This window comes from Tupaia chinensis, unplaced genomic scaffold (assembly GCF_000334495.1).
Source record: "Tupaia chinensis unplaced genomic scaffold, TupChi_1.0 Scaffold145741_1, whole genome shotgun sequence".
Lineage (NCBI taxonomy): Eukaryota > Metazoa > Chordata > Mammalia > Scandentia > Tupaiidae > Tupaia > Tupaia belangeri.
Window position 1 is genome coordinate 1,453,541 of NW_006205599.1, and position 27,189 is coordinate 1,480,729.

Consider the following 27,189-nt stretch of genomic DNA (forward strand, 5'->3'; position numbering starts at 1 on the left):
GCTATAAGGAGCAGACCAAGGAGTTTAGACTTTTTGCTGTGGGTAGGACATTTTTTTTTTTAGAGAGTTTTATTTATTTATTTATTTTTTTGCTGAAAATTATCCCCTTCCCCCAGAGGGAATGGCCATGCCTCAATCCCTTCTCCTCTATTCTCCTGTCAGGATTTTGGGCATGTACACACATGTGCCCGGCCCAAGGTTGAAGTCACCAGGTCTGGGACTTGATCCACCATTAACTATAGGAGAGTCCAGTAACGTAACCATTATACCATCTGCTGGTCCTTTCTCCTCCATTCTCCTCTCAGGATTTTGGGCACACACGCACATGTGCCCAGCATGAGACTGAAGCCACCAGGTCCGGGACTCAATCCACCGTTGACTATATGAGAGTCCAGTGACATAACTACTACACCATTTGCTGGTCCCTGGGAAATTTTTTTTTTTTTTTTTTAAAGACAGAAGCACATAAGCATGCGTGAGGGAGAAGCATCCTCACTAGGATCTTCCTATGATCCCCTTTCCCCGGCCCTCCAGACCCTCAGGTTCTTTGGTATGTATGTACAAACCCAGCATGTTCCAGGCCAGCCTGACTGGGATTTGAACCTGCGGTTGGCCCTATGGCTTCCAAACTGCAGTTTGGTTTTCTACTGACTATGCTACTAGGCTGGGAGCTTTCAGATGTGGTAGTAGTCTCATGAGTTCCCATTCTGGGGATGGCTTATAGGATGGGCTGGCGAGGGAAAAGCTAGGAGACTAGGTGGGCTGTGGGGAGAATCCTGCAGTACCTTTAATAGCGGGCACAAAGACTCTAATTAGCGGTGGGAGGTCATGGACACGGAAATGAATGGTCACGTGGGAGAGATTAGAAGAAAGCTCCAACTTCTGGAAGGGTCCTGGGGCCTTCCCACACAAAAGGATTCTTAAGTGACTAATGAAGATCACTGCCACTCCATCTCGGAGTCTGGCCTGGTTCAAGTGCATTCCAGGTGTGTCTGTAGAGACCCATTGCATTTACTCTCCTGTTAGTCCTAGAAAAATGAGATGACCAAATGCCGGTCACTTGGCCTGCAGGTCTCCCTGACTCACGGAAGAGCTATTGAAGGCCACCTGGGTCCAAGTTGACCCTGGAGCCTGGGTCAGCTGTGGAGCAGCCTGTTGGCCAGCCCCAGGGTTTGGAGCGGGGAAGGGTGGAGATGGGGTTACAAATGGAGCTGCACTGCTGCCAGGCCTCCACATCCACCGTGTGGGCCTGCTCTGGATGTGGGCAGCTATTCGTCCTTGACCTAGCCTGCCAGCTTTGGTGCTTTCTCTTTCCACAGGTCAAGTGGATGATGTACTGGATTATATTCGCACTGTTCACCACCGCTGAGACGTTCACAGACATCTTCCTTTGTTGGTAAGTTCTCTAGGCACTGGGGCATTTCCAAGGATGGTTTTGCCTAGTTTCAGGTGAAAAGTGGGGGAGGGCTGAAACCTTGAACCTTCCCTGAGGCCAGAGAGACAGGTGCAGGTATGTTAATTGGAGAATTTTTAATGATTTCATTTGTAAAAGTTGTTCTAGTAAATGTTTACTGAGAGACTTTATAAGAGTGGATGTTCTAGGCACTAGGAATGTAATAATGGACAAGACAGATACAGTTCCTCAAATAGTGCCGCTTGGTAAACAAATATTCATGTGTTAAAAAAAAAGGAATGAAAAATAGTGCACGAGCGTAATGGCTATGTCGCTGGACTCCCACGTAGTCGACCGCGGTTCACGTCCTGGATCCGGTGGCTTAAAATTCACACCGGGCGCGTGTGCGTGCGTGCCCAAGATCCTGAGAGGAGAATGGAGGAGAAGGGATTGCGGCATGACCATCCCCCCCTGGGGAGTGATTTCTCGCTTTCTATCTCTATGTCTCTCTCTGTCTGTCTGGCGAGCGCACGCGCCCTATAGCGAAAATCTCTCCCCCCCCCAAAAAAAAAGAATAGTGCACGAAAGTGTGCAGTAGAAGGCCAGCCATGGTGATTAAGGTGACTGGATCGCACATGGCCGACTGCATGGTTCGAATCCTTGACGTGGTGACTTGAAAATCATGCTTAGCACGCGTGCTGCATGCCCAAAATCCTGAGAGGAGAATGGGGAAGAAGGGACTACAGCAGGCCATCCACTTTAGAGGGTGATTTCTCACTTTCTCTCTTTCTGGCTGGTGAACACATGTACCCTATAGCAAACTAATAAATAAATAAATACTATTTTTTAAATAATTATTTTATTTAACTTTATTTATTTATTTCCTTATTTTAATTTGATCAGAGAGTGACAGAGAGGGAGAGGAAAGTGAGAAAACAAGCTGACAGTTCTGGGACTCAAACCGCAGTCAGCCATGTAGGAGTCCAGCACCCTTAACCAACATGCCACCTGCCGGCCCCAATAAATATTATTTTTTAAAAAGTACAGAAGAAATTAAGTTTCCTTCCTACATTTCTCACTTTCGCTGTAACTATTAATCACAATTTTGTATCTTCCTTTTTGTTCAGGTTTGTATCTTAAAAATGTTATATGTGTCCGTATATACAGAAACATATGCTCATACAATTTTTCTTTATTTTTTTAACAATGATGCTATAATGCACATAACAGTTCTCACTTTGCTTATTAAATTTATCTTGGAAATAGTTTTATCTGAGCATAAGTAGTATATCTACCTATTTAAAAAAAAAATCTTCTGAGCTGACCTTGTGGCTAGGGGAACCAAACCCCATATTGCTGACCACAGTTAGAATGCCAGTCCTAGCAACTTGAAAAGCACACCCATTGTGTGTGTGTGTGTGTGTGTGTGTGTGTGCATGTGCGTGCATGTGCGCACAGGTGTGTGTACACCCTGAATGCTGATGGAATGGAGAAATAGTGGAGCAGGCATTGCAGTGTGACCACACCCCACAGGAGATACTTTTCTTCTCCCTCTCTTTCTGGCAAGAGCATGTACCTTCTGGCACTTGTACTGAAAAAAAATCTTTTTTTAGTTTATGATAGACTGCATGCGCACACATGAAAGAGAGAGAGAGAAAGAAATGAACGCTTTCCAAAGAACTAGTTATGCTACAGTGTCCTTCCCCCAATCCTAAATCGCTTTGGATCTTGGGCACTTGTGCATGTGGCTGGCATGTTTCGGGCTGACCGGGATGGGGATTTGAACCAGTGGTCACATGGGGTCCAGCTTCTCTAGAGCAGCTCACTACTGCTGTGCCTTAGAGCCAGCCCCTCCACCTATTTTTCAATGGCTATGTAGCATTTTGTGGTATAGATGCAAAATAATATATTTACCATTATGTCCCTTCGGATGGACATGTTTCCTTTTTTTTTTTTTTTTTTTAATAAACAATGCCACTATTTCCAGCAATGGAGCAATTAAAAGACATAAGCTAGATCTTTTTACTGATATAGTGTATCTTCTTAGTTAAAAGAAGTTGTGACTTATATATAGTATTCTGTTTATATTTCAACCATAGGGATGATTTTCATGTGAATATGTCTTAAAAATAGGGTGGATGGGACCAGCAGTTAGCGTAATGGCTATGTCACTGGACTCCCATGTAGGCGACCGCGGTTTGAGTCCCAGACCCGGTGGCTTAAATTCACGCCAGGTGTGAGTGCGTGCGTGCCCAAGATCCCGAGAGGAGAATGGAGGAGAAGGGATTGCAGTGTGGCCATCCCCCCTGGGGGGTGATTTCTCACTTTCTGTCTCTCTGTCTCTCTCTACCTTTCTGGCGAGCACACACACCCACGCCCTATAGGAAAAACCTCTCAAAAATAATAATAATAAGGTGGAAAGTACAATTAGGCAGAGTTGTTACTAGAACTTGAGATCATTTACTGTACCGTATGACTGTCTTCTCATGACCGAGCGCCCTCAGAGAATATAATACAAACATTTCCATTTTAGAGAAAAAATTGGTATGATCTTATCCTCTAGAGTGTCCTAGTCCAAAAAACAAACCTGAATACTGCTCTGAATCCTGTTTTGTGTCAATGCCCTTAATTATCTTGTATGGTATATAGCTACCCCCTTCCCCACAGACCCTGGCTTTTCTCTCCATTGGAGAGATGGATGTCCCAACCTTCATGGTCCCACGCTACAGGGGAGGAATCTGGACCTTCTTTCTTTTTCTTTCTTCCTTTCTTCCTTCCTTCCTTTCTTTCTTCTTTCTTTTTTGGAGAGATTTTTTTTTTTTGAGAGGTTTTTGCAATGGGGCGTGTGTACTCGCCAGAAAGACAGAGACAGAGAGACAGATAGCAAGAAATCACCCCCCAGGGGGGATGGCCACACCGCGATCCCTTCTCCTCTGTCTCCTCTCGGGATCTTGGGCACGCACGCATACGTGCCCAGTGTGAATTTAAGCCACCAGGTCCAGGACTCGAACTGTGGTTGACTACATGGAAGTCCAGCTACATAGCTATTACGCCAACTGCTAGTCCCTTTGGAGAGACTTTTGCTATAGGGCGCGTGCACTTACCAGAAAGATGGAGAGAGACAGAGAGAGATAGAAAGTGAGAAATCACCCCCCTAACCCCGAGGTGATGGCCATACCGCAATCCTTTCTCCTCCATTCTCCTCTCAGGATCTTGGGCATGCACACATATGGGCCTGGCATGAGTTTAAGCCACGGGGTCCGAGACTCAAACCATGGCCAAGTACACGGTAGTCCAGCGATGTAGTCATTATACCATCTGCTGGTACTTCTTTCTTTCCTTTTTTAAGAGTTATTTCATTTAGCTTTATTTATTTATTTACTTATTTTTAATTTGACAGAAAGGGACAGAGAGAGAGAGACAGAGACAGAGACAGAGAGAGGGAAAGTGAGAAAGCAAGCTGCCAAGTCTGGGACTCGAACCATGGTCAGTCATGTGGGAGTCCAGTGCCCTTAACTACCATACCACCTGCCAGCCCCCCAGGAATCTGGATCCCCTGCTGGTAGCTAGAGTGTGCCCGTGTCTGTGGCCCTAGATTTTTAGACCTTCCCTAGGAAAAGCTCAGCAGCTACTTCTGGCATTGATTTGGGGAGGCTTATTAGTTTTCTGTTGCTGCATAACAAATGACCACAGATTTAACAGTTTAAAACAATACAAATGTGGGCATTAGGTGGTGTGGTGGTTAAGGTGCTGGATTCCCACATGGCCAACCACAGTTCAAGTCCTAGACCTGGCAGCTTAAAAATCACAACAAAGAAATGTATAAATAAATAAATAAATAAATAAATGTTTAATGGATAAATAAATAAACAAATGTTTAAATAATAATAATGATAATAAATTCTGAAATTACAAAACAAAACAAAAAAACCCCCACAAATGTATTATTTCACAGGTTTTTTTTTAGTTTTGCTATAGGGCATGTGTGCTTACCAGAGAGAGACAGAGAAAGGGACAGAGAGAGAGGTCACTCCCCACTCCCTGGCAGGATGGCCATACCATCATTCCTTCTTCTCCTCCATTCTCTTCTCAGAGTTTTGGGCATGCATGCACATGTGTCCAGTGTGGTTTTTTTTTTTTTTTTGAGAGAGAGATTTTCACTGTAGGGCGCGTGCGCTCGTCAGACAGACAGAGAGAGACAGAGAGACAGAAAGCGAGAAATCACCTCCCAGAGGGGATGGTCACGCCGCAATCCCTTCTCCTCCATTCTCTCGGGATCTTGGGCACGCACACACACGCGCCCAGCGTGAGTTTTAAGCCACCAGGTCCGGGACACGAACCACGGTCGACTACGTGGGAGTCCAGCGACATAGCCATTACGCTAACTGCTGGTTCCCCAGTGTGTTTTTCAAGCCTCTGTCTGGGACTCAGCCACACAGTCAGACATGTGGAGTCCAGCCACCCTAATCACTGCTCACCAGCTGGCCCTGATGTCCCTTTCTGTCAACATGTGCCATCTTCTTCACCTTCAAGCCCATAATGGCATGTCAAATCCTTCTTGGGCTTGGAATCTATTGGGTTGGGTCATTGGGAAAGAAAGTTCTATGGTTTTGGCATAGAAAACCATAGAAAAATACGTCATAATTTTCTCAACGACTTAGTATCTTCTGCTAAAGCTGGAAAAGCATTTCTGCTTTTCCTTAAGTGCTTGTTGATTAGATTAGGCCCAGCTCAATAATCCAGTATAAATTACATTTTTTTTTTTTTTTGAGAGAGAGGTTTTTGCCATAGGGTGCATGCACTCACCAGAAAGAGAGAGACAGAGAGACAGAAAGCAAGAAATCACTCCCAGGGGGGATGTTATGCCGCAATCCCTCCATTCTCCTCCCGGGATCTTGGGCACGCTCGCACACATGCCCGGTGTGAGTTTAAGCCACTAGATCTAGGACTTGAACCACGATCGACTACATGGGAGTCCAGCGACATAGCCATTATGCCAACTGCTGATTCTCGAATTCCATTTCTTAAGATCAGCTGATTAGTAATCTTCATTACATCTGCTAGGTCCCATTTGCATATAAGCAACATAAGCATGAGATTAACACCAGGGAAGAAGGTCATGGACCCAAATCCTGCCCACTGCAAGAAGACATTCAGTACCTGGTGTGTTTGGAGCATGTCGATTAGTAATCTTCATTACATCTGCTAGGTTCCATTTGCATATAAGCAACATAAGCATGGGATTAACACCAGGGAAGAAGGTTGTGGACCAAAATCCTGCCCACTGCAAGAGGACATTCAGTACCTGGTGTGTTTGGAGCATGTGCACGGGTGTGGGTAGACTCGTCCCCTCCTCCCGATGCTTGTGGAAACCTCACATGCGCCCTCACCTCATTTGACCCTCTCAGCCTTTGAAGGTGACCAGGCAATTTACAGGTGGGAAGTGACTGATTGGCATTGATTGTGATGGTTGAACCAAGAGATCTCAAGGCCTCTGGGAATGTGAGGTCTGAGTGGCTCAATCCAGAGGGCCTTGTGACACCTGGTAAAGGCCTGGTCCTATATGCCATGGTTCCAGACAGTAGGAGTGTCACCTCTCCTCCTTCTCAACACTCAGTGACAGAGATTTGTCCCAAATCTTTAGGTGGATGAGGGTCTGGCCCCAGCACACTTTTTCTGTAAAGGGACAGATAACAGATATTTTGAGCTTTCAGAGCCTTATAATCTTTATTTCAGCTACTCAACTCTGCCATTGTGGCATGAAAGCAGCCTAGACAATGTGTAAATGGGTGGGCATAGCAGTGTTCTATTAAAACTTTATTTATTGAAAACAGAGGACAGGCTGGATTTGGTGCATGGGTTATTGGGACTTCTGGATTCATTTTAGCAAGCGTCAGAGAAAGAGAGAGAGTATGAGAGACAGATACCCCCTCCAAAATAGGCCCCTTACACTACGATCCACCCCGTCCAAGCCAGCCCAGATCCCAGGCACACGTATGTGCACCCCACATGGGCAGAGAGGCCCTTGGGTGTGAACCCAGAACGCTTCCCATTGGGTCCAGTTGAGTTACCACTGTGCTAACATCTGGCCTACTGTAGTCTCTATGGAAACTTCTGAGAGATTTGTTTTAAATCTATTAAGGTTGAAGTAACGGCAGGTAGAAAGAAAACCTCTGAGGTGGGTGTTGATGAGCGACTAAAGGGAATTTGGAGAGAGGCAAAGCGCTTGTCCTCCACTAGGACTTTGGATGCATCCATGTGGCGTTGCTGGTGGGGCTACCTGTTTGTCCTAGCTCTCCTATGATAAACCCCCAATGGCGAGGATTGGTCTGGTTTCCCTAGACTGCCCAGCACATGTCTTTCACTCTGGAGCTTTTCAGTAGCATTTTCCTAACAGAATAAATGAATCAGTCAATCAAGAAAACAATGACTGAACAAAAAAGAGAGAGAGCCAGTGGTCCTTCTTTAGGCACGTGGGGCAGGAAAAAAGCGTAAGGAATGAAATTAAAGGAAAATGTAGTGATCGCAAGTGGTAGGAAGTAGTTCTCGAGACTGCATTGGCTACCAAGAAGTGACGCCAAAGAAGCCTGCTTTTCATCCGAGTTCTAGACAGGTTAGGAATTAGCAGGCTGTAGTGGCTTCCTTTCCCCATCTCTGTACCTATGTCACCTTTCTGCCTGAGGAACAAATGTAGTCCATTGGGATTCTTCTAGAACCAGCTCATTTTCTTGCCCAGATACTCTCATAACAAGCTCCATTACCCAAGGTGAAAGGGGAATGCAAAGTACCCCCCTTCTACCAGTCCAGAGCCACCTGGGAGGGCGGAACCCAAACGGGCAGGTGTGGAGGCCTCTCCTAATGAATTCTGCTACCTGGCCTTTGTCACCAGAGATGCTTTGCTGGTCTGACAAGAGAAGACTTGGAAAGTGAAGCCAAGAAGGTTGCCAAAGCCTGCATCAGCATAGAGGGATACACCAGGAAGACCCCAAAAGGAAGTGTTTGTAGCTGGTCAGAGAATAAAGGGGGCTCTGGCAGTCCACAAGGAGCAGCTAGGATCCAGTGTGCAAGCTCATCTCACAGACCTCATCTCACGGCCTGGGGCAGACTCTTACAGCGGGCCATACCCTGCCAGGGCACGGTTGTGGGAGTCAGCCTCTTAGGTGCAGCCTCTGTCTGTGAAGTACACAGCGAAACGCCACTGCTGGTATTTATGCTAAAGATCCATTTGCGAGCGTGTGTAAACATAGACATGGAGGTTCCCTTGCAGCTGTGCTGTAGGAGCCGTAGTAAACATGCATTCATGGGCTTGGGCAGATGCTTGTGCACCCATGTGCAGTCCATGAGAGTGAGCAGGAGTAGTGGCCCTCAGTGGCACAGTGGTAACAGGAGCTGGCCCACGTGGGGAGGTTCCCGGTTTGCATCTGGAGACTCCCTGAGTAGACTGGGCACGTCAACGCCCATGATTGGGGCTGGCTGAGGCTGGGAGTGGATCATGGCAGAAAGATTCTGTGGAGGCTGCTGTCTCGCATTCTCTCTCTCTCTCTTTCTCACTCATGGAAGAAATAAATAAATGGGCCAGCCCTGTAGCCTAGTGGTTAAGGGATCCAGAGACCCCAATTGGCCAACAACAGTTCATATTCCAGCCCAGGGGTATGTTTGGGTGCATGTGCAAATGTGCCCCAAATCCCAACAGGATGAAAAGATGGAGGCCAAGAGATTGTGGCGTGACCACACCCCTTGGGGAAGTGCTTTCTTCCTCTCCCTCTGTTTGTGTCTCTCTGGCAAGTGCACATGCCCTCTGGAATTAAAAAATAATAATAATATAATAAATAAGTGCCTTAACTTAAAAAGGTGAGTCATTTCTTTGTGCACTGGTATGAAATATTCCCCAAGGGTGTACGGATACTCACGTGTATGTGTGTTTGCAATGTGCCGGGCAGGAGAGGGAGTGCAGAATGCTGCTGTTTGTGTATGGGGGTGGCCGAGCAATCAAGAATACCATACAATTCATACGCTTAAAGTGGTTTTCAGTACAGGGAGCTCTTCAAAAATTCAGGGAAAATGCCTGTGATGAAAAAAAACTGTGGATTTGAAATTTTTTTTTCTCTTTTTATTCTAATTGCCAGAGGGATACATGTGTTCATAGGAGAGAGAGAGAGAGAGAGAGAGAGAGAGAGAGAGAACTCCCCATTGGGATATGGTCATACCACAATCCCTTTCATCCACTTCTCCATCCCGTTTGCATTTGGGGCATGCACATGCAGTGCCTCGTGTGTTTTTCAAGCTACTGGGGCTGGGGTTCAAACTGCTGTCAGCTTTGTGAGATCCAGCTCCCTTACTGCTGTGGTGTCAGCCCCTTGAAAGTTTCTGGTACCAGATAAACTGATACTTTCATTCTATTTTTCCATGAACTTTTCAATGTGCCTGTGTAAACGGTAAGGCTACGTGCCTAGCCCTGGTCCGGCCCTGGAAGGAAGGGCATGTGAGAAACTGAAAATGGCTTTGCTTTTGGTAAAGGAATAAAGGTGAGGGTGGTGGGAAAGAGACTCGATGTCGTATACCCTCTTAGAGTTGTCTAAATGTTGTCACCTGCATGACCTATTTATAAAATACGTCTTTTACAGAATAAATAAGAGCCGCAGTGCGACAGAGGCCCTTGAGATTATCTGCGTGTCTCACGTTGGTGCCTGAGCTTGCCAGACTCATTTGCTCTCCCCTTGGGGCTGGAAAATACTTGTTTTCAAAACAAAGCTCCTCCGTTATTAATCACCAGAGTGTTCAAATGGGGGAGAACACACCTGTGTTCTTTTAGGCCTCTCTTCTGGCTGTGAATCGTTAAACCACCTTGTCAGGAAGGTGCCCCCACCTTGCTGAGGGAGTATTCAGGAGGAGCCTGCCCTGGCAGAAGGCAGCAGGGAGGTGGGGCGTGGGAAGGGGGTTGAGGAAAGGAGGAGTGGGTGGGGCTGCTGATTTGGGGGATGCTGGGTGAGGACTGAAGGACCCTGGAAAGACTGGCTAGATGTTGCTCGCTGGCTTGCGCGCTCTTTCTCTCTCTCTCGGCTCCCTTGTCTGGGGAGGAGACCTGGGGAATATTTACATTTTTTACATTTTATGTTTTTGATTCTTCAAACCAGCACAGGCAACTTTCTCCATCATAGGATCATTTTTCTTTTTTTAAAAATTTTTGCTATGGAGTGCATGCACTTGGAGGGTGGGGACAAGTGAGAAAGCATTCCCCATGGGGGACAGCCATGCCACAATCCCTTCTTCTTCCTTCTCCTCTTGGAATTCTGGGCATGCATGCACACATACCTGGAGTGTCTTCCAAGCCACAGGCCTGGGATTCAAACCATGCAGATGGCCATGTGGGATCCGGCCACCTCACCCAGCATGCCACTGACTGACTCAGCATTGTGTTTTTTTTGCTTTTTAAAAAACATTTCTTCTGTACGGTAAGTGTGTTCTCTGGAAAGAGACGGAGACGGAGAGAGAGAGAGAGAGAGAGAGAGAAAGTGAGAAAGCACCCCTCCCCCACCAGGGGGATGGACATGCTGCAATCCTTCTCCATCCTTCTCTTAGGATTTTGGGCATAAATGCACAGGCGCCTGGTGTGATTTTCAAGCCACTGAGTCCGGGACTTGAACCATGCAGGCGGCCATCCAGCCGCCTTAACCTCTGTGCCACCTGCTGGCCCAGCATGATGTGTTAAGGACTCTGGGACTGTTGTACTCAGATGTGGTGAATTGTGCAAACACAGAAGTTCGTATGCTCACACATCCCAAGAAACAAGAGGCACGCTGCAGGAGCAGGGGAGACCCCGTCAAGAGCTTGTGTTGTGGTTTCCATAGGAGCAGCGAGGAAGGATCAGCTGGCCTGAGGTTGTCTGGCTGGAATAATTTCTTGGGTGTAGGGCTGTCTCAGGATGTCGGGTCCCTGGTCCTGGGGTGACTGGGGCAGGTGGATGGCGAGAGCCCAGTAACGGAGGTGGTGAGGCTGTTGGTTTGCGTAAGAAAGGTGTGCTTGTGAGACCAGCAGATGGAGTAATGGTTATGTCGCTTATGTTGCCTGACTCCCACATAGTCAACCGTGGTTCAAGTCCCAGACCTGGCAACTTAAAACTCACACTGGGCACGTGTGTACTGTGTGTGCCCAAAATCCCAAGACGAGAGTGGAGGAAGAGGGATTGCAGCATGACTATCCCCCTGGGGGATGATTTCTCACTTTTCATCTCTCTGTCTCTCTGGCCAGCACACATGCCCTATAGCAAAAATCTCTCTACTGCCCCCCTCCAAAAAAAAAGAAAGGTGTGTTTGCAGGTAAGTCCTTTACTCTCTTAGGAACTGGCTCACACTGGGATGGGCAGTCCCTTTGGGGTCAGCCAGGTCCAAGATGTCAAAGCATCAGAGACCAGAAAATAAAGGACATGATTAACACACCTCAGGACTGCCGAGTGTGGTTGTGCAGGTTGTTCACGGCACAAAGAATCAGGAGGTGAGCAAGGTTGTTATCCAGACCAGATGCTGCTTGCCAGACTGTGCTCTTTTCCTTTTTCTAATCACGTTTCTATTATTTGTGAGTATTGCGTCCTTCCGTTTCCTTGTGGACTCTCCCAAGGGTGCCAGAATCTTGTCTGTGTTTCTCACTGGCCTGGAAGCTCTGAGAGGGCAGGGAATCAGGCCTTCCTTGCTCACCACTGTCTCGCCCACACTCAGCACAAGCTGGCACATGAAGTTCCCGGGTCAGTGTGTGTGGGATGAACAAATGAGTGGGCTTGAGGGTGTGCAGGACTTCAGACTCTGGAACTGTGTTATCTGCACCTAGAATGCTGCTTTTGGCACCAAAAAAATCACCATCTGTTTGTCTGCCATTGTCTTGAGCAGCGTGAGTAGCATTCTTTCTGACCAGAGGTGGGATTCTCACTGCCTCTATTTGGGCCAAGAAAACAACCAAGAAAGGGAGGCTTTTACTCCCAGCCTGGAAACTCTGTCAGCTCCTTCCAGTCATAGTTCCTCCTGGCGTGTATACCTTCCTGGCCATGAGTGAGTGACTGGGGATGGGACGTGGAGGCGGTCTTCTGGACCTGCCGGCTGTGGCTGTGGCCCCAGCATCTCCCTAAATGAGCATAGCGCAGGGAGAGGTGCCAGCCATTGCCAGGTAGGGCCCGAGGGAGGTTGCTGGAGAGAACCTGCATTCCTGGTCTGCTTTGGCAACGGAAGAAAACACGAACTGGCTTTCAAAGAGAGGCCTCGGGGATATCTGTGTGTGCGTGTGTGCACATGCCTTGGTGGGTGACGGGGAACCTGAGAACCTCGCAGCCATGTGCGGGCAGGAGAGATGGCCGTGCCACCTGCCGGGTATCGTCCTCTGCAGGCCCCGGGCAGTGTTGCTGAGAACCTAACGGAATGTGTGTTTATCTCTCGCTCCAGGTTTCCATTCTATTATGAACTAAAAATAGCGTTTGTAGCCTGGCTGCTGTCTCCCTACACAAAAGGCTCCAGCCTCCTCTACAGGAAGTTTGTACACCCCACGCTGTCTTCTAAAGAAAAGGTAATTCATGCCGCTCTGCCTTTCAGTCCTTTCAGCAAGGGAAAGATGGAAGAAGTGCTAAATAAAAAAGGGAGATGCTTCCATCGCAAGAGCCCTTTCTACTGGCTCTTATTTACCCCTGACACATCGCTGCTTCTAATCCTTTTGTTTTTGTTCTTTAAGTCTAATTTTGGACACGTATAAAAATAGTGGTGAGATTTGCTAAAAGATGATATTTATCATTTTTTATTAAACATTTCCATAAATTAAAACAGAAGAAAGAAAAAGCTTACTCACAAATTGAATTTCCTTCCTTGTATTGCTCCTGACCCCTGTCCTTTCACAGACTGTTTAACACTTTACGTAGAGGGCCAGCAGGTGGCATGGAGGTTCAAGTGCTGGATCCTACACAGCCGACACCGCAGTTCAAATCCAGACCTGGCAGCTTGAAAATCACACCTGGCGTGTGTGCATGCATGCACAAAATCCCAAGAGGGGACTAGAGAAAGGATTATGGGGTGGCCATTCCCCCTCCCAGGGAGTGATTTCTTTCTCTCTCTGTCTCTCTCTCTGGTGAGTGCATGTGCCTATGGCAAAAACTAAAAAAAAAAGAAAAATTATAGAAAAAAAATTTTCAAAAATTATTTAATTGTCTTTTTAAAAAATTTACTACAGAGCACATGTGTTCACCAAACACACACACACACACAGGGAGAGAGAGAGAAAGAGAGAGCGAGAGAAAGCAAACTGCCAGGTCTGGGACTCAAACCTGAAATGACCATGTGGGAACCCAGAGCCTTAACCACCATGCCACCTACTGGCTCCATAGAATATATTTTTTAAAAATACTTTTAAAACATAACATACATAAAATATTTATATTCTGAGATTTTACATATGTTTCATATAAATCCATTTCTTTTTGGTCTTCCTAATGATCCACAATGATAAAATTATTCCCTTCTTGCTAGAGATTTGAATTCTCTTTTTTTTTTCTTCCTTTTATAGATAACTGCAATAAATACCATCATGCATGTAATTTAGTTCCTTCCTTTGATCACCTTAGAATAAATTCCCATGAGTGGGATTATTGGATCAAAAGATTTCAACATTGTATAATTCACCAATTATATGACTTTGTAAACTGTGTAGAATTTTTGAATGCATAGTAGGAACACTGTAGGTGGCCTGATTTGATAGTTCCTATTGTTTCTGAAAGTTTAATACACTTGTCCTTCAGCATCCGTGGGGGATTGGTTCCAGGGCCTCCTTTGTAACACCAAAATCTGCAGATGCCCAAGTCCCTCATGTAAAATGATGAAGTATTTGTGTGTAACCTACATGCCGCCTCCTATCCTTTAAATCATCTCTAGATTACTTGTAATACTTAATATAATGCAAACCTATGCCAACAGCTGTTACACCATCTCGTTTGTTTGTTTTACTTGTGCTTGCCGGACAGACAGAGGGATAGAGAGAGACAGAAAGCAAGAAATCAACACCCTGGGGGACTGGCCAACCATAATCCCTTCTCCTCTCAGAATCTTGGACACATGTGCACATGTGCCCGGTGTGAGTTTTAAGCTGCTAGGTCTGGGACTTGATCTGTGGTCATCTACATGGGAGTCCAGTAACCATTAACACCATCTGCTGGACCCACTATATTGTTTTGTCATTTGTATTATTTTGTATTGTTAAATTATTAAATGTTTGCTTTAACATTTTAACCTGCCGTAGGTTGAATCTGCAGGTGTGGAATCCATGGATGTGGAACTTAGAGGGCTGGCTGTTGTTTGGACTTCCCTTAGGGAAAGGCCTTGGAGAACATAGCTTTGCCTGAGCAGGCTACTGTACACATTTCCGAAAATCCCTTCAGGAAGGAACTTGGGCCATAGCACTTCCTGTCTCAGAGGGTGGATTTGGAAGAATCCTTGACCTGCTTATCGAATCGCTACTCTTTCTACTTCCCTTTCCCCCTGTGCCGGGCTTCCCCTGTAGCCAACAACGTGACTGGGTTTGAAGCGAAGGTGGCTAACTCTTAAGAGCTGCCAAGAACCACGTCCAGCGTCAGCTGGGGGTCACAGTTAGAGAGCATGCTGCTGTGACTTCCTGGGGAGGCCTTAGCCAGGGAACCAGGGACTCAGCAGGGGGTTGCTGACTCCCCCCACCTGCACGCTTCAAAGTGCTGAACTTTAGACAAGACTCAGGCCAAATGTCATTGTCCACTGAACTCCAAAATGCGCTTCTGTTACAAAGCAGGCATTTTCTTAAAACAGCGACAACTAAATGACCCGAAACACAAAGCACAAACCAGAGTTTACCGAAATTGGAACTGAATCGATAGTGCCCCTCAGCCTTGGTCCCTGAGGGAGATTTCAGTCCGATCCTGTGTCACCTTTACTTGGTTGTGTGATGCCGGGTTTCTGCTTTTGTTTCAGTATCTGTAACATGATCTCCCTTATCAACACCAATAACGCTCATTTCTTTCTGCTTCCTAATCTCTCCCTGCGATACACACATGAGGTGTACTCGGATTTAGAATTCAGTAACTACAGAGTAATGGAATTGAGAACTGCAAGGGCCTAACTCCCTCAGGAGACGGAAGAGGACGGTGGTTATCACTTGGAAATCAGCCACTGTGTTTTATTGGAATGGCTTCATGTCATCCTCACCGCACTTCACGAGTTAGGTGTCTTCACTGTCCTCATTTTTCAGAAGACAGAATTCTATAGAGGAAGATAAGAAGTGGTCACGGTCTGTCATTCAGTGGCAGGTCTGAGGTTAGAAGCATGATTCTTGGCACTATCAATACCAGGGGTCCTTTCAGTGTCTTAAAGAGCGACTGGTGTAGATGGCAGGACTGTCCACGTCCAGGAGCCCTGGAAGGTCAGAGGGATCAGGACAATTCCAGGACATCGCTGGGTCAGTTACTGTTTTTCCAATCGACTTTTCTCTTCTCCTGCCTCTCTACTGTCTTTCCCTCTGCCCCTGTCTACACACACAAACTCAAAGCGTCTCTGACCTTTCAGGCACAGTGCGAATCAGCCATGGGGCCGGCTGCCAAGCCCAGTTTTCACGAGAAGGGAAACAGAGATTTGAATCTTCCAACTCAGGGTGCCTGTGTTTTTTCCAACAGGAAATCGATGATTGTCTCGTCCAAGCAAAAGACCGAAGTTACGATGCCCTTGTGCATTTTGGGAAGCGGGGCTTGAACGTGGCGGCCACAGCGGCTGTGATGGCAGCTTCCAAGGTACAGAGCCCAGTCCTGGCCATCAGGGTGCGTGAGCCTCTCAGTCCCTCCGGGTTGCCTGCTTGGCACCCCGCGGCTCACCCAGAGCAGGCCAAGACCAGTCAGGGAGATCCCTTTGAAAATGTTATGATAAAAATTGTGAATCTTATCTCAGAAGATTCTTGCACACCACACACACACACACGCACATACACACACACACATACATATGTTGCATGTAATATCCAAAGTTAAGAGGGTCCCAGACCCTTGAAACCCATCTGTGGGTCCCAGGTTAAGAATTTCTAACTCACTTGGAGCCCAGGCTTGGGGGGAAGAAAAGGAGCGGAAGGGAGGAGAGCACGTCTCTACAGTTTCCCAGGATGCACTGAGAGGGTCACCTCAACACCAGATGGACAAGTGGGGTCTGCCTGAATGAGCAGGTGGACCCCACACTCCCATGACCCTGCAGATCCATGCGAGGACCCCAGGGCCTCGGAGCAAGCCCAGTGGTTCCCACACGGAGGCTGATGATGGTCGTGGCGGCAGTAACTGAGTTGGAGGCCATTTAGAATAAACTGGTTTTGTGGGATGTTGCGATGTCAGCGTTAGTTCCTTTTCTTTTCCATCCAGCCCTTTTCAGAAGTTGTCTGTGTTCCCTTCTACTTCTTACATCACATTCTCTTTGTTGTGTCAATTTCTCATGTAGTCAGACCTGGAAAATAAAAATGGGTCAGACATTTCCTCTCAGTAAACTTGGCAGATCTCCCTGGTGCTCCTGGCTGATAAGCCCACATGGGCGCTAGAGGTCTCTAATCGGCTGGCAGGGGGCGGGGACAGCGGGGGGGAGGGGGGAGGCAGTTACACTGAGACTGGCTTGTTCGGAAAGGCCTCATGATGTGTTTTTTTTGCATCATGACTTCTCTGACAACCCAGTATCTGGGATGAGAAATGATTGGGAAGTGAATTCTGTTAGCAAAGAGAAGTTGTAAGTATTGGATAGTGGTGCAAAGTTTGGAGACAGAGGTGGTGGAGCTGTGGAAGGGTTTGGAAGAGGACAGTTAGATCTTGAGTGGCTCTCAGAATGGAGTGGGCAGAGTCAACTGGGTCAGGGGATTTAGCTGGGTTTTCTGTGCCCTGAACTAAGGTGAAGCACATTAGGAGCATTTCTGGGAGAAGGACTGAGCACATAGGTCTGAGTGGAGGTTTGAAAAGCACATTCAGGGGACCAACAGATGGAGCAGCATTTATGTTGCTGGACTCCCATGTAGTTGACTGAGGTTCAAATCCTGGACCTGGCAGCTTAAAACTCATGGTGGGCGCGGGTTCGTGTGTGTCCAAAATCCCAAGAGGAGATTGGAGGAGAAGGGATTGCTGTGTGCCCATTCCCCCAAGAGATGAGTTCTCGCTTTCTGTCTCTCTGTCTCCCCATGTCTCTCTGGCAAGTGTATGCACCCTATAGCAAAAATAAATAAATAAAATCTCTTTTTAAGAAAAAAAATAAAATAAGAGCACATTCAGGGCAGCCTGTGGCATGGTAGATAAGGTGGCCGGATCCCACAAGGATGACTATGTGGTTCAAATCACAGACACACCACACCAAATGTGTGTGTGTGTGTGTGTGTGTGTGTGTGTGAGCGCGCACCCAGAATCCCAACAGGAGGGAAAGATGGAGGAGAAGGGATTGTGGTGTGACCATTGCCAAAGGGGAAATGCGTTCTTGCTTCCTCTCTCTCCTGTGAGCACATGCACCCTCTAGCAAAATTTTTAAAAAGAAAAGAAAAACTCATTTGACCTGAAGTCAGGGATTTCTGCAGACAAAGGCTGGGAGAGAGGGAAGGAGAACCGAAAGGGACCGATCCCGATTTCGGCCACGACTCAGCTCCTCCTATGACACAGAACTATAGCAAAGTGTCCCCCACTCCTTACAGCTGGTAGCCGTGGGGTAATGCGCCACACGCCTCCCCACCTTAGCGTGATGGTTTCTGGCAAGATCATGGGTCTCAGTGAGCCTCTTTGGAACCTGAAGATCTGTCAGGATTTACAGAATAGTGCATTCCGAGAATCTTCCATTTGAGAAGTAACCATTTTACACTTGTATTTGTTTATTTATTTTTGGTATTTTGGGGGGAGAGATGTTTGCTATAGGGTGTTTGTGCTTCCTGGAGGGACAAAGAAAGACAGAGAAAGTGAGAAATCATCCTTCAGGGGAGATGACCACACCACAATCCCTTCTCCTCCATTCTCCTCTCAGAATTTTGGGCATGCACGCACACATACCTGGCATGAATTTTTTCTTCTTCTTTTTTTTTTTTTTTGTTATAGGGCGCGTGCGCTCGCCAGAGAAACAGAGAGAGACAGAGAGACAGAAAGGGAGAAATCACTCTCCCCCCCAGGGGGGATGGTCACACCGCAGTTCCTTCTCCTCCATTCTCCTCTCAAGATCTTGGGCACGTACATACACGTGTCCAGAGTGAGTTCAAGCCACCGGGTCTGGGACTTGAACTGTGGTTGACTACATGGGAGTCCAGAAACAGCCATTATGCTAACTGCTGGTTCCTACCTGGCATAAATTTCAAGCCAGGTCCAGGACTCAAACCACGGTTGGCCATGTGGTAGTCCAGCATCTTAACTACTATGCCACATGCTGGTCCCCACACTTCTATTTCTAATTGCAAGAAAGAGAACTTCGACTCACTAGGTTCTAAGTTCATCAGACCAACTTTGCAACATAAAACTACAGGAGCCCTCCCTCTATCCCCATCTCCTCTGCTGCTGAGCCTGAAGGAAGGTGGGTTACTGCTCTTTCCTCAGCCCCTGGAGTGTAAGGTGATGCGTTTGTCAGGGTAGTGTAGTACGGGTCATCTGGCTCTACAGCTGTGTGTGCGTGTGCATGTGTGTGTACGTTTTACCCTGTGGTAACTTCCACAGAGACCTCCTTTTCTAGCTCTTCCCCAAGCTGGAGCCTCCAGAGTCTTCATATCACCTTGGCCAGTCAGCCAGCCCCTCCGAGCACCCAGAGAGGCCGGTGAGGCCCAGACTTCAGCAGCCAGGCACCTCGCAGAGCTAAAACCTGAAGGAAGCGCCAGACAGTCTAGAACTTGCCTCAGGAGATGCCTTGCTCGGTAGACCTTTCCAGTTAGACTGAAGTGTCTATTTTCTGTTCAATTTGGGTTCAGATAAGAAAATGTTCTGTTTTGTGGGGGCTTTGTTTTTTTCTCTCTAAATAGAAATATCTTGATAGAGAAAACACATCTTTTCTTCCAAATGCCCTCTATTTTTGAAACAGATGTGTACTTAAAAAAGCAAAATCCCCAAATCCAGCCTGGCTGAGGTACACAGCAGTGGTTTCCATAGCAACAGTGGGTCACTCCCAGCAGAGGTCAAGGGATATGACTCACCCATGGGTCCAAATCTGGCTTCCATGCACAAAACACCTAGGAAGCTTTACTTTTATTTATTCATTTATTTTTAATGGATTCTCTGATGTGATGAATCGGAATCTTAGGCAGCAGGCCCAGGAGCCTCTATTTTTAACAAGTTCCCCATAAGATTTTTTTTTTTTTTGAGAGATTTTCACTGTAGGGCGCGTGCGCTCGCCAGACAGACAGAGAGAGACATAGAGACAGAAAGCGAGAAATCACCCCCCCCAGGGGGGATGGTCACGCCGCAATCCCTTCTCCTCCATTCTCCTCTCGGGATCTTGGGCACGCACGCACACGCGCCTGGCGTGAGTTTTAAGCCACCGGGTCCGGGACACGAACCGCGGTCGACTACGTGGGAGTCCAGCGACATAGCCATTACGCTAACTGCTGGTTCCCTAAGCAGTTAACTTTTTAAAGAGAAAGATTTTTGCTATAGAGCATATGCACTGGCTGGAGAGACAGAGAGACAGAGAGACAGAAAGAGAAATCACACACACACACACACGCACACACACACCCGGGAGGATGTCCACAACACAGTCCCTTCTCCTCCATTCTCCTCTTGGGATTTTGGGCATGCACACACATGCCTAGTGTGAGCTTCAAGCCGCCAAGACTCAAACCGTAGTCCACTACATGGGAACATGGGAGTCCAGCAACATAACCATTAAGCATCTGCTAGTCCCAGTAGTTAACTTCTGTAGCATTGTTGGGGTACAAATTTAGTTCCTTAGAAGCTTTAACTGGTGTGGGGGGGACAGTAGATGGCAAAGCAGTTACAATGGCCGCAGTTTGAGTCCCGGACCTGGTGGCTTGAAGCACATGTTATGCGCATGTGCGTGTGTGCCCAAAATTCCAAGAGGAAAATGGAAGAGAAGGGATTGTGTCATGGCCATCCCCCCTGGAGTGTGATTTCTCACTTTCTGTGTCTCTGAGTGTCTCTGTCTGTCTGGCAAGCACATGCACCCTATATCAAAATATCTCTCCTCCCCCCTGCCAATAAAAGAAGCATTAATCTTGGGAATGAGAAAAGCAGTGATGGGGGAGGAGTAATGTTTATTTCTCCCAAACTTAATACCTGTTGAGAACTACTAACGGGGAACCACATGTTTTATTAATATTACTTGTTATGCAGTGCTCCAAAGAGCCTAACACAGAGCTTTGGACCCAGCCAAACCCTTAACAGCTTAGTCGATTTTCCCAGGGGAATCATCAGAGCAAATGCATGAAAAAAATTCACCATGCCCCCCCAGGGTGCCCATATAATTTAGTGTGCAAACCAAGACACAGCTGAGAATGGAAGGGGTGCTATGGTAATTACTCTTGGGCCTGTCCCAAGCAAACCAGGATTTAGGATCACCCTACTCTGGCTTCATTTTAAATCTTCCGGATCCTGCCTCTCTGCCCTAAGAAAACAACCTCAACTCACTATCAGTTCTCACTCTATAAGTATCTCCCAAAGTCAAAGGCTGCAAGAGAGAGTGTGCTGTATTGGAAAGACTCTCTCTTTGTTCTGACAGGTTAAGTGAAGGCTGCAGTAAGGTGATGGGTGGAGTAATTCCTCCCTCCCTTTCCTGCTTCATTTCTATCTTTTGGAGGCTCCCCAGGAGAAAATTACAGAGCTTAAATGGGAGAATTAAAGATTTTTTTTGTTATGAGAAAGAGAAAGAGATGGATATTTTGGAGAATCTCTGCTCCAGGTTCCCAGTTACCTTGGATTATAGACGTGCACAACTCACCCTGTGTGTTCAGGTTGCCCTGGGAACCGAGCCATGGCCTCCCACGTAGCTTCCACCTTCCAGTAGTGGCACTACTGTGCATGGGTCTGAACGATCATTTGACCATATATTAGTTAATTCTTTTTTTTATTAATTTTATTTTATTGGGACCAGCAGTTAGCGTGGTGGCTATGTTGCTGGACTCCCATGTAGTCGACTGCGATTCGCATCCTGGACCCAGTGGCTTAAACTCACACTGGGCGCATGTGCGTGTGTGCCCAAGATCCCAAGAGGAGAATGGAGGAGAAGGGATTGCGGCGTGGCCATTCCCCCTGGGGGGTAATTTCTCGCTTTCTGTCTCTCTGTCTGGCTAGCGCACGCGCCCTATGGCAAAAACCTCTAAAATTTTTTAAAAAATTTTATTCATTCATTTATTTTCATTTGACCACAGCCACAAAGAAAGAAGAAAAGTGAGAAAGAAAGCCACTAGGTCTGGGACTCGAACCATGGTCAGCCATGTGGGAGTGTCCAGCGCCTTAACCACCACCCGACCTGCTGGCCCCGTATATTAGTTAATTCTATTAAAAATGATGCAGAGGCATGGGCCAGCTCATGGCTTATCCAGAGGTCAAGGGAGCTGGATCCCACATGGCTGATCATGCATTGCAAATTCTGGCCCAAGTGGCTTGAAAAACATGCTGGGTACATGTGTGTGCATGCCCCAAATCCCAAAAGGATGGAGAAATGGAGAAGGAATTGAGAAACAGCATGCCCCATTGGGAGGTGCTTTCTCCAAACTCTTTCTCTCCCTAGTGAGTGCACATGACCTCTAGAAATTTTAAATAATAAATAATAATAATAATATTGGGACCAGCAGATGGCATAATGGCTACATTGCTGGACTCCCATGTAGTTGACCGCGGTTCAAGTCCCAGACCCTCACGCCGGGCGCATGTGCGTGTGTGCCCAAGATCCTAAGAGGAGAATGGAGGAGAAGGGATTGCGGTGTGGCCATCCCCCCTGGGGGGATGATTTCTCGTTTTCTGTCTTTCTGTCTCTCTGCCGAGCGCAGTGCCCTATAGCAAAAATCTCTCCAAAAAATAAAATGATTGAGCCCGGGGAACAGCAGATGGCATAATGACTACATTGCTGGACTCCCACGTGGTCGACTGCAGTTTGAGTGTCGGACGCGGTGGCTTGAAACTCGCTCCAGGGATGTGTGTATGTGTGCTTGACCACCATGCCACCAGCTGGCCACAAATATAACTTCTTGTTAATGTTAACATTAATTAGAATTGAACTGAATTTCAATTAGAATTGAAAAAGCTACAACAAAAAAAAAAATTAGACATGGGTAGTTTCTCCTGAGGGCAGTTAATCCCCTTCCCATCTCCTGTTTCCCCAAGATTTAATTCTTAACCTCAGAAAGTATTGATGTATCTTTTCTTTCAGTACAAACTGTCTCCTTCCTGAGGACACACTTCTCTAGCACCTTCTGCCTAAGTGTCCCTGGTCCCCTGGCTGGCTCTGCTCCTACATAGTACCTATTTGCTGGACTCTAATTCCACCCACAGGGAAAATTGAGTTCTAGATCTTTTTAAGATTGGAATTGGAGATCTCTCTCTCTTTTTAAAAAATAATACTCTAGGAATTCATTTGTTAAGCAAAACATGCTGTCACATGAATGAGAAGCCATCAGGAGAAGAACCAACTGAATAATAGATATAAAACCATGAGGTTTCCAGGTCACCTTAACATCCCTTGGAAATGAAAGCATTTCCTTGGTCTCTTCTATGCGCTCAGACCTGGTAAACCCACCTTGCTTTTTACTCATCTCATAACTTGAAGAATAACAATATTTTAGTCCCTCTTTAAGTTTTGTTCCTAGAACAGTTCTAATAGTAGTTCCAATATTATTATTAAAGTCTCCTGTTAAAGAAAATCTCTAAGTAAAACTGAAATTCTGTCAGAGATTCTTCTCCCACAGACAGTTTTCAGATGTGTATATGTGAACTCCTACTTTCCCCTGCAAGAATCTCATGTTTCTCTATGAGATTATCAGCTTCTTCAGATAAGGGATACTGGCTTCTTTTCCTTTGTTTCTTGCTTAAAAATTGAACAAAGCCAAAAGAATACTTTGTTGTTTGGTGCTTTGCATTGTAGCTACACATGACACCTTGTTTCATCTGAAGTATTTTAGTAAACCTAAAATTTAATTCCTCATAGTACTAGTCCTATCTCGGGTCCTCAGAAGCCCACTGTGGCTGGTAGCTGGCATGTACATACCTCTTTTCCATCACTGAAGACAGCTCTGTGGGACAGCACTGCTTTCGGCCCCCTGTTAACCCTCCTGGATTTGCCTGTGCTTTATTTTTACCCCTCCACCTGAAGCTGCTCTGGCTTTGACAGCATGACCCTCTACCCCTCCACCTTACTCACTTAGCTCCTTGGGGCCTCTGTGTATAAAGTCCACCAGGAAAACAGGGAAGTGGAAACTCGGCCACAGCAGCACTCATGTTTTAGTTCTCATGTCTTTATCCTCCTTCTTGGTTTAGCTCTGCTTCTTCATTTTCCTGACTCATCCCCCACTCAGCCATTTTACCTGCAATTATGGTCAGCAGCCACTAGGAGGTAGCCAAGCTTTGGTTATAACCTTAGCTGAACAGCTAGGCACTGAGAAATAAATTATTTCCCACTCATTTTTAAAATTCCCACTCAATTTTACTTTTTAAAAAAGTGCCATCACTCTTATTCTTATCCTTTGTCTATCATTGCTTTATCAAACCTCTGACTTCAATAAAATTTTACTTTCAAGCCACCATGAAACTTTATTTTTGAAATCAGAAGCTCCTAGGAAGTTCATAATCCAGTAGTTTGGAGCTGCTGACCTGAGTGGAGTCAGTTGCCTTGCCTTTGTTTACTTTCTACCAAAAACCTACTCATTTACAATTAGCCAGAGGGCAGACATTGATTTTCTTTTTCTAAACCTACTCTATCAGCTCATGTATAAAAGGTATATTTCTAAGGAGGGAGAAGGAATTGCTGTTGTTCTCTTGCGAGGTCCCTGTGTCCCACTTCTGAGGCTTCAATCCCTTGTGTCTGCTGCATCTAAGGGGCAAGGACTCAGAAACCTCATTCTGTCTCTTCACCCTTTGGAGAATTGTTTCCTGACCCCTGTATGAGCTTATATCAACTTAGTCATCTTCTGTTTTAGTTGAGGACTATGTGACATCCATTTAATATTTAGAATTCAGGGACCAGCAGTTAGCATAATGGCTATGTAGCTGGACTCCCACAAAGTCGACCGTGATTCGAGTCCCGGACCTGGTGGCTTAAACTCACACCAGGCACATGTGCATGCGTACCCAAGATCCCAGGAGGAGAATGGAAGAGAAGGGATTGTGGCATGGCCATCCCCCATGGGGGGTGATTTTTCACTTTCTTTCTCTCTGTCTCTCTCTGTCCGTCTGGCAAGCACATGCGCCCTATAGCAAAAATTCTCTCAAAAAAAAATTTAGAATTCACCATTGCAACCAGTTTTAAATACCAAGATTATCTAAACTATAATGGACAACCTGTTGAAAAAGTTTGGAAGTCTTCCCTGTCCTCTATTCCCAAACAAATTCGCTTATGCTCAAGTTTTACTGTTTAAAACATGTCTAAGCAGAACCACTCAAGCAAAACTTTTTACTAGTGTGGTTTTGACATACTCACCTTTGTAATTCAATGCCCTGTCATTCTGGATTCCTGTTCTTTCAACAAGAATGTTGCCTCAAACAAAGAAAACACCCAGTATCACAGAAGCAGAAGGGTTGGTAACTCAGGCATGATTGCTGGTCTAAGATTGTTTGCCTACTCTGTTCCATGCTTATTCATGGACATGGTATAGCCCGATGCAAAAGGGGCCAAGTGGAAAGAGAAGTCTGACTGCCTGCCTCCTCAAACTCAGAGGAGAACCTGGCTGAACCTAGAAGGTCTGAGAAAACAATTTGAGGATGACAAGTGGGTGGCAAGAGCTGTCTCATGGCTGTGGTGGCAGAACACCTTCTGTTTACCTCCTACTCTGACACTCTTCTCTCATGCTTGATCCTCTTGTCCCTCCCTCATTCCTTTACTGTTGGATGATTTCTCTGGGCCCCACCTGCTCTCCATCTTCTTTCTTACTTTCATCTGTCACCTAATACTGCTCATACCCAGATAAGCTTCTCTGCCTGGCACTCGGGTCCAGTGTCTGTGGTTTTCTGCCGAGCATCTCCCCCTGTCACCTTGGTACCTTTAGTTAACATTCCCCTTGGTCTAAATCTGCCCCTTCTCTGTGACCTACCTATGTGATGACGATTCAGTCACCATCCTCTCAAGCCCCCAGGCTTCAAATCTCAGTCACCTTTGTTACTTCTTCCCACTTTCAAGTCCTGGCCATCTGACATCCCTTCTCTCCTTGAGGACCTTTGTCCCTCACACCCTTCCTTGTAGTAGTTACCTAAGTGGTTGATTAAGTCTCTTCCTTCCCTTTCAAGGCCTACATAGTCCTCTCCAGACTTCTATTCTTTTTCTTTTTAATTTTGTTTATTATTATCACTTTTTAGTTTTGACTAGAGAGACAGAGAGAGAGAGAAAGAAAGTGAGAAAGCAAGCCACCATGTTTGGGACTTGAACCACGGTCGGCCATGTGGGAGTCCAGCACCTTAACCACCACGTCACCTGCTGGCCCTTCCAGCCTTCGTTTCTTGCCTCTGTTTACTTTTTTAACTCTTCTAGCATTGTGCCCATAGCATCCCCTTCTGCACTGTTCTAGACATAACAACTCTATATTGTATTTCTAGAATTTTCTTTCTCGCTGCTCTGCCTTTGCTCATGTTGGTCTTTTATTGCCTGTGTTTCTGCCTGTTTGAAATCCTGCTTATCCACAAGGTCATATGCCACCTCCTCCATGAAGCCTCCTCTGATTGCAGGTAGAACTGGTATCTCACTCCTTGGTCCTCCAGTGGCATTTTCTTGTAATTGTTTATAGTTGATTTGCATGCCTAGTAGGTGTTCAGTAAATGTTAAAGGAGTAAGACTGTTGTACCTAGTCTCAGCTACCACAGCCAGTAATGCAGTGCTCGGCATCAAGTAGGTCTGAAGTCTGGGCTTTTGAGTTACGCAGACCAAGTTTGAAAGTCCTAGCTCCAATACTTACTGCTGTACCTCTGTGAACCTCAACTCCTTCACCTACAAAATGGGGGCAGTAATAGTCCTTCCTGGTGACCCTGGAACCCCACCACCTGGTGGGAGCCTGACTCAGGGGACCAGGCCTGATAGAGACGGACTCCCCTGTGCACTGCCATTACCAGCACAGGCCTGTCTCCACCCCCCCACCCCCGGGCCCCTTGCCTTCCTCAGTAAGTTCCCTTGGCCCCTGACATCAGCCAGCTCCAGGCCAGATTCACCAAGTGGCCTTCCCTGGCCCTCTACTGCTTGTCTCTGCTCGCTGCTCTTGTTAAGGGCATGTCCCAGGAGGCCAGGGGCCAGTCTTTATTCCAGACATCCACGTGCCCAGCTGCAAACTGAGGAGAAAGGAGAGCTGGAGCAGACCCCGGGGCCCAGTTCTCAGTGTGTTCCATGGGGTTTACCCAGAGTGTTTGTGTTTTTCTACCCTCAGTTTTCTTTGCATTGCTCACTACTCAGAAATCTTCAGAGGTGGTGGGACCAGCAGTTAGTGTAATGGCGTAGTTGACCGCGGTTTGAGTCCTGGACCCAGCGGCTTAAACTCACACCGGGCGTTTGTGCGTGCTCAAGATCCCGAGAGGAGAATGGAGGAGAAAGGATTGTGGTGTGGCCATCCCCCCTGTGGGGTGATTTCTCACTTTCTGTCTCTCTGTCTCTGTCTTTCTTTTCTTTTCTTTTCTTTTTTTTTTT

The 27,189-nt window shown here is 46.6% G+C and overlaps 1 protein-coding gene across 1 annotated transcript in view; it reads left to right on the forward strand.

Annotated features, from left to right (window-relative positions):
* Window positions 1–27,189, forward strand: part of REEP1 (receptor accessory protein 1) — a 70,796-nt gene that overhangs the window by 15,765 nt on the left and 27,842 nt on the right. The window contains exons 3-5 of the mRNA XM_027768253.1: window positions 1,320–1,396; window positions 12,820–12,940; window positions 16,056–16,169. Coding sequence (XP_027624054.1) covers window positions 1,320–1,396; window positions 12,820–12,940; window positions 16,056–16,169 — 312 coding nt within the window. The remainder of the gene's footprint in view (window positions 1–1,319; window positions 1,397–12,819; window positions 12,941–16,055; window positions 16,170–27,189) is intronic.